General features: G+C 38.2%; 1 protein-coding gene across 1 annotated transcript; it reads right to left on the bottom strand.

Moving 5' to 3' along the window:
- Positions 1 to 522: 522 nt before the first annotated feature.
- Positions 523 to 12,674, bottom strand: c19h16orf89 (chromosome 19 C16orf89 homolog). Its single transcript, XM_022675797.2, has 9 exons — positions 11,556 to 12,674; positions 8,601 to 8,753; positions 5,427 to 5,577; positions 5,230 to 5,347; positions 3,762 to 3,924; positions 2,780 to 2,884; positions 2,579 to 2,656; positions 1,835 to 1,912; positions 523 to 757 (listed from the first exon to the last, which is right to left on the bottom strand). Exons 1-9 carry the CDS (start codon positions 11,740 to 11,742, stop codon positions 654 to 656), a joined length of 1,137 nt encoding a protein of 378 aa, XP_022531518.2. The 5' UTR covers positions 11,743 to 12,674; the 3' UTR covers positions 523 to 653.
- Between the last annotated feature and the right edge of the window lie 826 nt (positions 12,675 to 13,500).

Here is a 13,500-nt window from a genome sequence, read left to right on the forward strand (position 1 = left end):
ACTGCAAACACATTTAAGTTTTAATGTCTATAATAATGGACCATTTGCTAAATGGCAGCTAACAAATGAGGTTAAAAAATGCTGGATAATTCCACCTCTGCAGTGCACATTTCAGTACTGTTGCTGTTTTAACCCAACAAATTATATTTAACAAGCTGTCCAAAGGGTTAAAATGATTTATGGTGCGGAAAAAAACAGTACAGTAATGTGCAATGTAAAGTTCCAGGACTGTAGGGATCTATAATCTGAATCTTAAAGTCTTCAGACATTTTCTTTAGTTCCTGGAATACGGTCTTGCTTTCCAGGAAGAGTGAGACACCAAGCTGTTACTGGAATGTAGTCAGCCATGCATTATTAAGAATGCCCTTTGGGTCATATCGCCCCTGAGGGTTACACTCTCTGAGCATCACAAATCTGCTTAAACTGAACATCAACTGTATGTGAACAACATATGAGCATTTATGTATCTGTTTTTCTGGGGTTAAATTTATGAAATATATATATATATATATATATATATATATATATATACTCAGTTATCATTCTTAGATACTGTACTGCTATTTAAAAATGTACAGATTACAGTTTATTTTTCTACAGAATAAAAACCAGTGTGTTTAATGAATGCAATGTTCTGTTGTGATTTCCAGAGTTCAGGTCAGCGGCCTCTTGGTAATGTCTTGCTCAGACAGGTAGAAGTTGAGGTAACCCCCCAGCGTGCTCACGGCTACACCTGTCATGTGACTCGAACAGCCGTCTGCAGAAACAAGAAAATGCACAGCAGTTACTGACTCAGAGTAATGAGGTGAAAGGTAAATGTAGTGGAGACAACTGTCAGCGTTTAATAGCTCCTTTAATAGTATGGGATTTAATTTTAATAAAACTTGAAGTAAGAATAGTTTAAAACAATAGTGCAATTTCTTACTGTTAGCCTTATTAATGAAAACAAGAGGTAGTTTCCAAGCCAAGATCAGGCTTGAGAATTAAAACACTAATAAACAATTGAAAAAAAAAAAAACTTTAAAAATAATTTCAGGATTGAAAATATTTGCCAAAATTTTATTTCAAAAAATAAAAAAGCGTACTGAAAAACTGCTCTTATATCCAGCTTTCTACTTTTTAGAGGTCATATTAGAGCAGGTGTTGCTGCACAGTAGAATAGTGCACCACCACCCCTGAGTCTTTTGCAACCTGCTTACTGCCTCCTTTTATTCTCTTAACCACTTACAATACCAGAATTTGACCAAAACATTCTCTTGCCAATGTAAATACACTGCCTGGACAAAAAAAAAGAAGTTGCCCCCTGGACTTAAGTAAGTAAATGATGTGGGGTTGATGCTGCAGTTGGTCTGCAGGTCTAGGTTCAGCAACAGTATGTGCTGAAAGAATGAGGTCAGCTGACTACCTGAATATACTGAATATAGACCAGGTCATTCCATCAATCGATTTTTTCTTCCCTGATGGGGGATGACTATGTCAGGATTCATGGGGCTGGAATTGTGAAAGAGTTCAGGGTTCAGGGAGCATGAAATCATCATTTTCACACATGGATTGAGAGAGTTCACCACAGAGTCCAGATCTTAACCTCATTGAGAATCTTTGGGATGTGCTGGATGGAGAAGAGCTGCTTTGTGCAGTGGTCAGACTCTACCATCATCAATGCTGCTGCAAGATCTTGGTGAAAAATTGATGCAACACTGGATTGAAATAAATCTTGTGACATTGCAGAAGAGGTTCAGTAACATATTAGTGTGTGACCTTTTTTTTTGTGGCGATTTCTTTTGCCCAGGCAGTGTTTTCAAAAGTGCTTAATTAGCATTATTGTGAACATCACCTTTTAAAGTCTTTTCTCTTCTTTTCACTCGCTTGTGGGGTATATCCAGAAATTCCTCAAACATTTGTGAGCAGTGCTCTGAGATGAGAACAAAAAAAAAGATACTGAGACTTCCTCATTTAAATGTTTTGGGATCATGTATAAATGTATCAGTGTGCGCATGTGTGCCGTTTCAGGGACAAGTACTGTTTACATTACAGACAAAAATGTAACTATATTTAATTTTACAAAAATGTATTTGATTGATCTGACTAATGAAACTTGCAATGTGAACTATGTGTGCCTAAAATACTACAAGTGGCTTACTATTACTCTTCTTGGTATAAATCTGTTCATAGGATAGTTGGAACCAAGACTAGTATTGCAACATTAACAAATAGTAATATAAAAAAATAGAGATTTAAAAATGGCTCTAGTTAAAATAATACACTAGAATAATACAAAAACAATATGGTTGGGTTCCCAGTTTCGCAGACAGAGATTTAGATTATTCATAGATTATATTTTTCTTTCTTTTGGAAAATCTCTATTCAAAATGCTCTCTATATACAGCTCAACATAAATGTAGTTAATTGACTTGATTAATGAAACTTGCAATGTGAACTTAGCTTAAAATACTAAAAATGTAACATTGATATAAATCTGTCCATGAGAAAAGTGGAACCAAGACCATGTCTGGGAAACTATCGCTATATACAATTCAGTATATACAGTAGCATGCAAAAGCAGACAGGCTAATATCACCTTTCATAGCCTTGTCTCTTCTTTTTGCTCGTTTGTGGGGCGTATCCAGAAATTCCTCAAACATTTGTGAGTAGTCCTCTGATATAAGAACAGTAAGATAATAATAATAAACAGCAGGTTGATGCTTTTTCAGTGTGCTGCTTTACAGCCAGAGGTATAATGTACTACATACATAAGCCATTGTTTCGCCTATACACTTACCATCTTTTCCAAAGCAGCCCAGTTCTCTGTCTTGCCACTGCAGAATGTGCTGTAACCAGTCTGCTTTATAGAAGTCAGAGAACCCAGCCAAACCACACAGTAGAACTGTGAAACAAAGTCATGGTGAGATGTAAAGTTCTGATATGTTCCATATCAACTGTAGTTAATATAGAAAATATACTATATTAGACACTTGCTCATTCATCGTCTCTTCTGAAATCAAGGGTATTAAAAACCACCTGCCTTATAAGGAAAACAAAGTTCCACTGCTCTACAGCTTAGTGCTGGGAGGAGGGTGTGTAGGTTTATAACCCTCTAATCTCTAATCAGATTTTTGACATTTGGCATGGTGCCAATAGGTTTTGTGTAGATCCAACCCAAAAGGTACTATTCTGTTTTTTTTTTTTTTTTTCTAATTTTCTCCTATTTTCTCCTTAATTTTTGCATGTAAAATCAGCCACCTCCTCTTTTACAACTGTTGCTGATGCAGCAACATCACAGTGCCCTTGGAGGAAAGCACAGCGACTCGGTTCCAATACATCAGCTCACAGAAGCCTTGTGCTGAGCAACATCACCCTTTGGAGTGATGTGGGGAGAGAGCGCCATCTACCCACCCAGAGAGACCAAGGCCAATTGTGCTTCACGAGAGCTCCGGTAGCCGATGGCAAACTACATGAACAGGATTCGAACTGGCAATCTCCTGGCAATCATAGTGGGAGCGCTTAGCTCTCTGGACCACTCAGAGCCCCTAGAGAGTACTATTCTAATGGCAGAACATCTACAAGTGGTGCAGAGAAACAGATACAAGACTACAGTCTAAATTATAGAACTACAATATGGTCCTACATGACCAGTGGAGCTGAGAAAATAGATAATGAATGTAGAAACAAAGTCATAAATAATGTTATGCTTGATCGGTGTATATGTGTGTGTATATATGTATATTTGTGGATACATGTAACATACCCAAAAATATACTAACTGTTTTCTATGAAGATATCTTGTATCTGTCCAGTGATGCCGTTGCTGATGCTGTCCAGATTGCTCTTCATCATGTTGGAGCAGAAGATCCTCTGATAGTGCTCCACAGTAATGTTGATGCGAGACAGCCTCATATCACCTTTAAGCATCCTGGAGCATCCTTTCTGAGAAGACACAGATATCAGGTTGAACAGTGACAGGTGGGCAAATGCTTGTGCACTTTAGCTCTCTGTCGCTCCTTCAGAGTGATTATTGGCCTCCCTCCCCATGGCTTAGTTGACAAACAAGTCCCTATTTTGCTCTGATGCCAGGTATGCTTGCATAATTTCCTACACTACATGGATAAATTGGTTCCTACACTAAAATGGATGTATTGGTACCCCTGGGATTTCATTATTACTTCATTATTACTTTATGGCAAAAACAAATCCTGTTTTTGTTGAAGTAATTGTCGTTACTGACCATGTTACTGAGCAGATTTGTACTTGCGTTTGGACTATTACTGTTGGGATTTGGTTGCATTCAGTGATGCAAGACCATTAAGTGATGTCAGGATGTTGGATGATCACCACCCCACCTCATTTCTAACTTATTCCAGAAGAATCAGATAAATCACCATCATTGCAGATAACATGGTTCCAGTGTTGGAACCAATGCTGGAGGGTGACAAACCGTCTAAGCCATGCCCAACATTAGGAATGGTGCAAAACATTTCAAGGGGTGCTATTTTTTGCCACTTCTTCTCTAAATGGACTAGACAAGCTGTAAGTGTGCATTTGCACATCTGTGTCTGTATGCAATGGATGCAACTCATCAAAAATGAGCTCATTAAAAGGGGTGTCCACAAGTATCTTTGGCCTCAATTGATACCATACTGAAAAACTACAGGGGTTGGACAATGACACTGAAACACCTGTCATTTTTGTGTGGGAGGTTTCATGGCTAAATTGGAGCAGCCTGGTGGACAATCTTCATTAATTGCACATTATTGCACCAGTAAGAGCAGAGTGTGAAGGTTAAACTAGCAGGGTAAGAGCACAGTTTTGCTCAGAATATTGCAATACACACAACATTATGGGTGACATACCAGAGTTCAAAAGAGGACAAATTGTTGGTGCACGTCTTGCTGGAGCATCTCTGACCAAGACAGCAAGTCTTTGTGATGTATCAAGAGCCTCGGTATCCAGGGTAATGTCAGCATACCACCAAGAAGGACGAACCACATCCAACAGGATTAACTGTGGACGCTGTAAGAAGAAGCTGTCTGAAAGGGATGTTCGGGTGCTAACCCGGATTGTATCCAAAACACATTAAACCACGGAAGAATTCAATGTGGACCTCAACTTTCCTGTTTCCACCAGAACTGTTGGAATTATTGTGGTTTAAAACCAGGTGTTTCAGTTTTATTGTCCAACCCTTGTACTTCCCAATGCTGATACACACTATTGGAAGAGACGCTGAAACATTACCATGGTCCCGATCATGAAGTACAGCAGCTGGTGGGACAGCGAGTAATGTGGGCATCCGAAACGAGTCATTGTGTCTCTGCAAGACTTGGTGACGATGCACGGTGTCCCATTGTCTTTCCTTCAATAAATAAACAATATTTGTTCGTTTATTTCAAGTCGGATGCCAAAATAAGGTAAAGTATTTCTGTTCCTCTTACCAGGTTCCTAACAGTAGTGTCATGCACTTGTCTCCAAGCTGCTCATCATAACACTCTGTGGACTTGAGTGACGAGTACACAAGGGAGGGGTCGGTGCTGCTCCATTCTTGAGGCAAAACCCAGAAAGATGTGTCCAGGATGGGCTCAAACTCTGTGGAGAACAACGGAGAACAGCAGACATCCTTACTTACAGTTCAAATCAATTCAGCTATTTTAGGGTGCATCAACTAATTCAAGTTGGGTTGGATTTTTAGCACTTAAAGTGGCAGTCTGTATTGTTTTGGTTTCTAAACTGAAAGCAGAAGCATTTCTGAGTGGAGTATGGAAAAATATTGTGTTTAATGGTACCAGTGTGCTGGAATGACCATCCCTGCTAAGCCTAATATATTCATTCATTCTAAAATCTCGGGTCACTTTTCGCAGGAGATTTTCTGGCCACGTTACGCGTCTTTACGTACTTACGTCTCATGTACAAAAGAGGATGTAAAAGAGGATCCGGCTCAGTTTTACTGAATGCGAACAGCTGGTGGAGCAATGGAGACTTCAGAGGAGGAACTCGGAGCTCAGTAACTCATTCACACATAGTAAAACCAAAGAAACGAAGGAGTGAAGTTTCTGACTGAGAGCGCTCTCTCTTTCTGACTGAACATAACCTGGAATCGGATTCATCCGCTCTGAAAGGAGACTGCATCACACCCCCCCCCCCCGTTTTACATTATTCTTCCGTATGCCGCATGGTGCAATTACCCATTCTCACCAGAGAGGGCCCTTAATGCCCCTTTAAACAAGCAGCAGTAAAATGCCTGTTGCAAAACTTGTAGCGCCAGTGTTTCGAAGGGAGGAACGACCACCAGAAACTCCAATACAAGCATTAAAATTTAATTTTATTCAGTCCCTATAACCTAAATAAAGGCTCCAATCTTAACTAATCTTCTCCAAAGGCTGTTATTCTAGTGGCAACACTGCATGTATGCATTTGCACATCTGTGTCAGCAATGGGTGCCAGGCATGCTCTAGCATCGTATTTGTACTCGTAGTGAGATTTCTCATTTCTGAAATGCAATTTCAGAGTTACAGCCCTCAGGTTTTCTTACTTTAATCAAAATTCTGTCTCCCAGGTGGCTTAACTCTGTTAGATTTATCTCAGCCAGGTTTCAGCTGAATAATATGGAAATAAGAAGAGATTATGATCCAATAACGCTGTATATAGCTCTCTTCTCAGAAAACCTTCATCACTCTTCAATACACTTTTCTTAAAGTGAAATGCTGATGTTGACCGTCGTTGAGATGTTGAGAAGAAATAATTAAGAATCAGCAGTTTTATATTATTCCGAAATTAAAAGACAAACTGGTTTTTAATGCAGCTTTTGACGCAACCAACCACATAGGGTACCACAGCAACAACGATGTAGATGTTTTTTTCTGCCTAGCAACACCAAAGAAATTACCTCAATTAATACTGAAAAAAACTAGTAGCCACCTACTAATAACATATCATCTACCTAGCAACCACTTTGCAACACCTGAGCAACCACTTGAGATGCCATAGCAACGAGGGTGATAGCATAGCAAACACCTGGAATGCCACAGAAACAAACTATCAACCACCTAGGATAATACATCAACCCCACAGCAATCACCTGGGATACCACAGCAACCTCACAGCACTCACATCTGAGCTATCATAGTAACACCATACCCAACACCTGGGATGTCATAGCAACTATAGTGATAACATAGCAACCACCTGGAATGTCACCTGATATATCATAGCAACACCTTGGGATAGTACATCAACTCCACAGCAACCATCTGGTATACCACAGCAACCTGACAGCACTTACATCTAGGATATCATAGTAAGAATATACCAAACACCTGGGATGTCATAGCAACTATAGGGATAACATAGCAACCACCTGGAATGTCACCTGGTATATCATAGCAATACCTTGGGATAGCACATCAACTCCACAGCAACCATCTGGGATACCACAGCAACCTGACAGCACTTACATCTAGGATATCATAGTAAGACTATACCAAACACCTGGGATGTCATAGCAACTATAGGGATAACATAGCAACCACCTGGAATGTCACCTGATATATCATAGCAACACCTTGGGATAGTACATCAACTCCACAGCAACCACCTGGGATACCACAGCAACCTCACAGCACTCACATCTGGGCTATCATAGTAACACCATACCAAACACCTGGAATTTCATAGCAACTATAGTGATAACATAGCAACCACCTGGAATGTCACCTGGTATATCATAGCAATACCTTGGGATAGTACATCAACTCCACAGCAACCACCTGGGATACAACAGCAACCTCACAGCACTCACATCTAGGATATCATAGTAACACTATACCAAACACCTGGGATGTCATAGCAACTATAGTGATAACATAGCAACCACCTGGAATGTCACCTGAAATATCATAGCAACACCTTCTGATAGTACATCAACTCCACAGCAACCATCTGGGATACCACAGCAACCTGACAGCACTTACATCTAGGATATCATAGTAAGACTATACCAAACACCTGGGATGTCATAGCAACTATAGGGATAACATAGCAACCACCTGGAATGTCACCTGGTATATCATAGCAATACCTTGGGATAGTACATCAACTCCACAGCAACCACCTGGGATACCACAGCAACCTCACAGCACTCACATCTGGGCTATCATAGTAACACCATACCAAACACCTGGGATGTTATAGCAACTATAGTGATAACATAGCAACCACCTTGGGATAGTACATCAACTCCACAGCAACCACCAAGGATACCACAGCAACCTCACAGCACCCATCTGGGCTATCACAGAAACACAACAGCAACCACTTGGGATACCACTGTAACCCAACTGCAGCCACCTAGAATACCTACTACTAACCCTATAGCAAAACCACAGCAACCAATAGGAGTACCATAGCAGCTAATAAGTAACAATATTACAACTACATAACAGCCATGAAGCAATAGCGTAGAATCTGTCTGGCAGGAGACACCTTTCAATCTGCACAATCACTACCTTTTTTAAGGTAGTGATTGTGTTAAGACACACTTTTTTAATTTCTATTTATTGCAATACATTTTTTGAGTGTGCTCTTGAGAGCTAGTGATTTGTGTTGTGTTTTACCTTTGTAATATTTAGGGTCTGTCTGCTGCAGAGACCTGACGGCGTGAGTCAAGCTTCTGTCCAGCTTTTTGATCAGGGACATGGCTGTGGAGCGCTGGGAGAGGCTCACGAAGTCTGAATGAGGCCAGGACCTCGTCGCTTCCAGCAACTGCGCTGTTCATGTGATTAAAGACAGATATATTAGTGCCATGAAAACAGTTGTTAGAAGTGACACAGTTGGGGCCATGGGCAACACACACAGTCTGTGCAGTACAAATGTGCAATATACAGGTCTGTTTAAAAGAGACCACTTCATTTTCTGAATCAGTTTCTCTGATTTTGCTATTTATAGGTATATGTTTGAATATAAACAACATTTCGCCCCAAATTCCAAATAAAATATTGTCAAATAGAAAGTAAAGAAAAATGTTCATATTCATAGTTTTAAGAGTTCAGTTTAGTTCAGTTTTAAGAGTTCAGAAATCAATATTTGGTGAAATAACCTTGTTTTTTATTCACAGTTTCCATGCATCTTGGCATCATGATCTCCTCCACCAGTCTTACACACTGCTTTTGGATAACTTTATGCCTTTACAAAAATTCAATAGTTCAGTTTGGTTTGATGGCTTGTGATCATCCATCTTCCTCTTGATTATATTCCAGTGGTTTTCAATTTGGTAAAATCAAAGAAACTCGTAGTTTTTTTAATTGGTCTCTTTTTTTTCCAGAGCTGTTAATACAAATGTCATGTGAACTTCTAACAACTTAACTGTGGCCATTAAACTGATGCAAATTATCAGTCCCTACCTCCCAAATTGCTGTTTGAAACAGAAGGATTCTTTGTATACATACATACATTAAATCTACAGTTACAGTAGATACAGAATCAAAAGCAGAAACATTAGCATCTATAAGGCAGCATATAAATTGTTGTCACGGGTGCTTTATTCCTTTGGTTTCTTTTTGAGCCTGCGCCAATTACGGTAATTTTTTAATTTTCTTTTCATTATTTTGTAAATGAGGTGCAAGCACTGAGAAAACACTGCATAGCTACAAAAAACAAAACCATTTAACCTACAGAGGTTAGAAATACACATTACACTGTTTCCAGTGTAAATCTCTCCCTTTTGACTGTTCTTCATTATGATACAACAGTAAATGAGGTGCAAACACTAAGAAAACACTGCATAACTCAACTACAGAGGTTATAAAAGTGACCAAATGTTATTATGCTATTTTTTTTATGCAGGGGATAAACTGTAAAAGGTAAGAATAGGGATAAAAAACAATGCACTGTTGAGTTTTTTAGATTTTTGTGCATTCTGTACAGTGTGCACATTTAATGACCCATGTCCCAGTACACAGTAAAATAAACAGTTGCAAATGTATAAGATATTACAGTTTAATTCTTGTCAACAGTAAATTTCATATTGATAAACCGTTTTGTTTACAGTATATTCTTGTGAAAAAAGTATATTACATTGTGAAAAGCAGGGCCTGAATGTATGGATGTAACGCAGCTGTCTATGGGGCGTGGCTATGTTAATTAGATGTTTAGTTCAGAGACATCACCATGATGTAGTTTCATAGCGGTTTTATCCACCTGCCTGGGTTTTACATTATGTGTATATAAGTGATTTCACTCTCCGAGCACGTCTCTGTGCTGTAAGTGAGCAGTAGTCCAGATAATGAAGCGCTTTTGAAAAAGATAATGCTGTTTAAAACTGTATGTTGTTTACAGCGTGACTCCAAATTGTTGGACAACCACAAACATTTGCCATAAAATTGGACAATAAATGCTGTGGAATGGATCATTTTTCACTTAAAAAGCAACAGGGTTACATTGTGAATTATACAGCTATACCATGAGCCTATATACACTTTCACCGTTATTTTAACAGTAACTCCTCTTTATTTGTACATTTTCAAACTGTTGTTTTACAAGTGTTAATATACCTTACCGTGAAGCCATATACAAGATCACTGTATTTTTTTACGGTGAAAAAATGGCAACCACAGCTGCCAGTTTTTCACCGTAAATTTGACAAGATTTTTTTTTTACAGTGGACATTTGTTAGAGGTAAAAAATACAGGAAAGGGTATTTTTATGTAGAACACTGCTATGCAAAATTAACATTTAATTTGTGTAAACTTGACAGATTATTATTGTAATTTAGCAGTGATTTCAATCACTGTAAATTAATTTACATTTTTTTTCAGTAGAGTTATTTACTTATCGTCTGTAATTTTAACAGGAAAACTCTGGTAACCACAGCTGCCAGCGTTTTCCTGTAAAAACTACAGTTTTTTTTTTACAGTGTACTGTTTCCAGTGTAAATCTCTTCCTTTTGACTGTTCTTCATGTTACAGAAGTAAATAAGGTGCAAACACTGAGAAAACACTGCATAACTCAACTACAGAGGTTACAAGTTCTTATGCTTTTATTAAATACAGGGAATAAAGTATAAAAGGTGAAAATATGGATGCCAAACAAACTTTTATTGAGTTTTTTAAGCATTCTGTATAGTGTGAATATTTAATGACCCATGGCCCAGTACTGTTTCCAGTGTAAATCTCGTCCTTTTTGACTGTTCTTTATTATGTTACAGAAGTAAATGAGGTGCAAACACTGAGAAAACACTGCATAACTCAACTACAGAGGTTACAAGTTCTTATGCAATTATTAAATGCAGGGAATAAACAGTAAAAGGTGAAAATATGGATGCAAAACAAACTTTTATTGAGTTTTTTATACATTATGTATAGTGTGAACATTTAATGACCCAGTGGTCCAGTACCCAACCCATGTTTCCAGTGTAAATCTTTCCCTTTTGACTGTTCTTCGTTATGTTACAACAGATAAACAGGTGCAAACACTGAGAAAACACTGCAGAACTCAACTACAGAGGTTATTTTATTCTTATGCTTTTCTTAAGCTCGTGCCCAAACGCCCCCAGAACAGCAGTAGAAACTTACCTTGCAGAATGACATAACCAACAACTCCATCCAGGTTAATATTCCCGCTCTGCTTCTCGAAGAAGGACACTCCTTTAGATAAACTCTCCAGCAGATCATCAATCAGCTCCTGCTGAGAACAGTTCATCAGGGAGGAGAGGAAGAGGAGCAGCAGCAGACTGGGAGACATGCTCTTCTTCACTCCCATTAAAAAAAACAATCTAAAAGAAAGAATAACTAGTTAAAGCTGCAGTAAAAGAAGGAGACTTTGCTTTTTAGTTTAGAAGTGTGGAGGAACAGAGCGAGGTGAGAAACTCATCACGTGGTTGGTTAGTTCTGATGAATACAGTGATGAGTCGGGGGGATCAGTAAAGTAGGGGAGGCAGGGAGGGAGTGTAAGCTAGTGTACAGCCTTGAGGGGGCGCGTTCCATTCTTAACTCATGCTCCCTATGCCCTAATCCCTACGATTTATAGGCACTTTGTGTTGTAGATTAATATTAAAGTAAAGAACTTTAGTATTATATGTAATATGTAATATGAACTTGTCAAGAGTTGGTATACAAGAGTTGGTATACAGTAAATAGCCCTATTTGAGTAATGTTCTAATCCATATTACGGCAAGAACTTCTCAAAATGTATAGACAAAAAAAATGATTTTAAGGACATTTCAAAAACAGTATACTCAAGTACAGTCACAGCAAAGATCATCAAAAATGTTATGATAAAACTGGCTCTCATCAGGACCACCCAGGAAAGTAAAAACAAGAGTTTACTCTGTTGCACAGGATAAGTAAATAAAAGTTACCAGCCTCAGAATCTAAAGGTTAACAGCACCCAAGATGAGAGCCACCTAGGGTCTTTCTTTACAGCACACACAATGTTACTGTCATCAACTGCTGTTCAACACCTCTTAGTACACCAGTGATGACTTTCTTCTCCAGGACATTCCAAACGGTTGTTCTGGCTATGGACAATATTTAAGGAATATCTCTGACTGATTTTCAATCTTCTCTCAGATTCACAGCTTATTTTTCTCTTCCTTTCTGCACAGGTCAAACCAAAAAGACTGTGCATATTGCAACAAAAGTATTAATCAATGTGCAAATATTATAATATATTACATTTTATTGATTGAGTAATAAAGCTACGAGCAATCATTTACCAGACACTATCCCTAGAGCCTATCAGATCATATTTGTGAGTTAAAGGGACACTGGGAAATATTCATATTTTTGCTTGTGGGCTCCCCCTACTGTTGCATAGTAAAATTACTAAAAATAATATTTTTATCAAAGTATGGAGACTGCATTTCAACCTTTTACTCGAGTAAAAGTGTAAAAGTACTGGTTTCAAAATTACTTAAAGTATAAACGTAAAAGTAATATAAGAGGGAAAAAATGCAATTAAGGAAAAAAGCTTATGCGGCACCACAGAGTACATTTTAAAAATAGTCTTGTATTTCCTCATATTTCATTTCAGCTTGTTTTCATTCCAGCGTCTTATCGTTCAGTACCAAACCTATCCATATTGTGATTGGATGAGAAGTATAAACATATGCCATTCCAACACTCTATTGGTTTATACGATTCATCACACCTGCCCACTGCATTGGAACAGACAAATCTGCACACTGAAATAAAGCATGGTAGCATCACAGCTAATGTGGCAGAGAAAACATATTTTCCCATCATAATATGAGTTTTTACTGATTAAAAATAGTAAACAACATTTTTTAAGATCATGAATCATATTATACCCTGAAATATGGTGCCAAATCACCCACCTCTAATTATCACATCAGGATACTAGTTTTTGTCAGTTTTTAGCAAAAGAAAAATTCACACCGTTCTCATTTCCCATTATATATCTAAAAGAGACAGATTATATATGTCCAGTATAATTTATTTTACTTTAATCCTGGATATAGGGAGATATTTGGAGAAGTGCATTATTAGTATCATGACA

The sequence above is a fragment of the Astyanax mexicanus genome, chromosome 19, assembly GCF_023375975.1.
Source record: "Astyanax mexicanus isolate ESR-SI-001 chromosome 19, AstMex3_surface, whole genome shotgun sequence".
In the NCBI taxonomy this organism is placed as follows: domain Eukaryota; kingdom Metazoa; phylum Chordata; class Actinopteri; order Characiformes; family Acestrorhamphidae; genus Astyanax; species Astyanax mexicanus.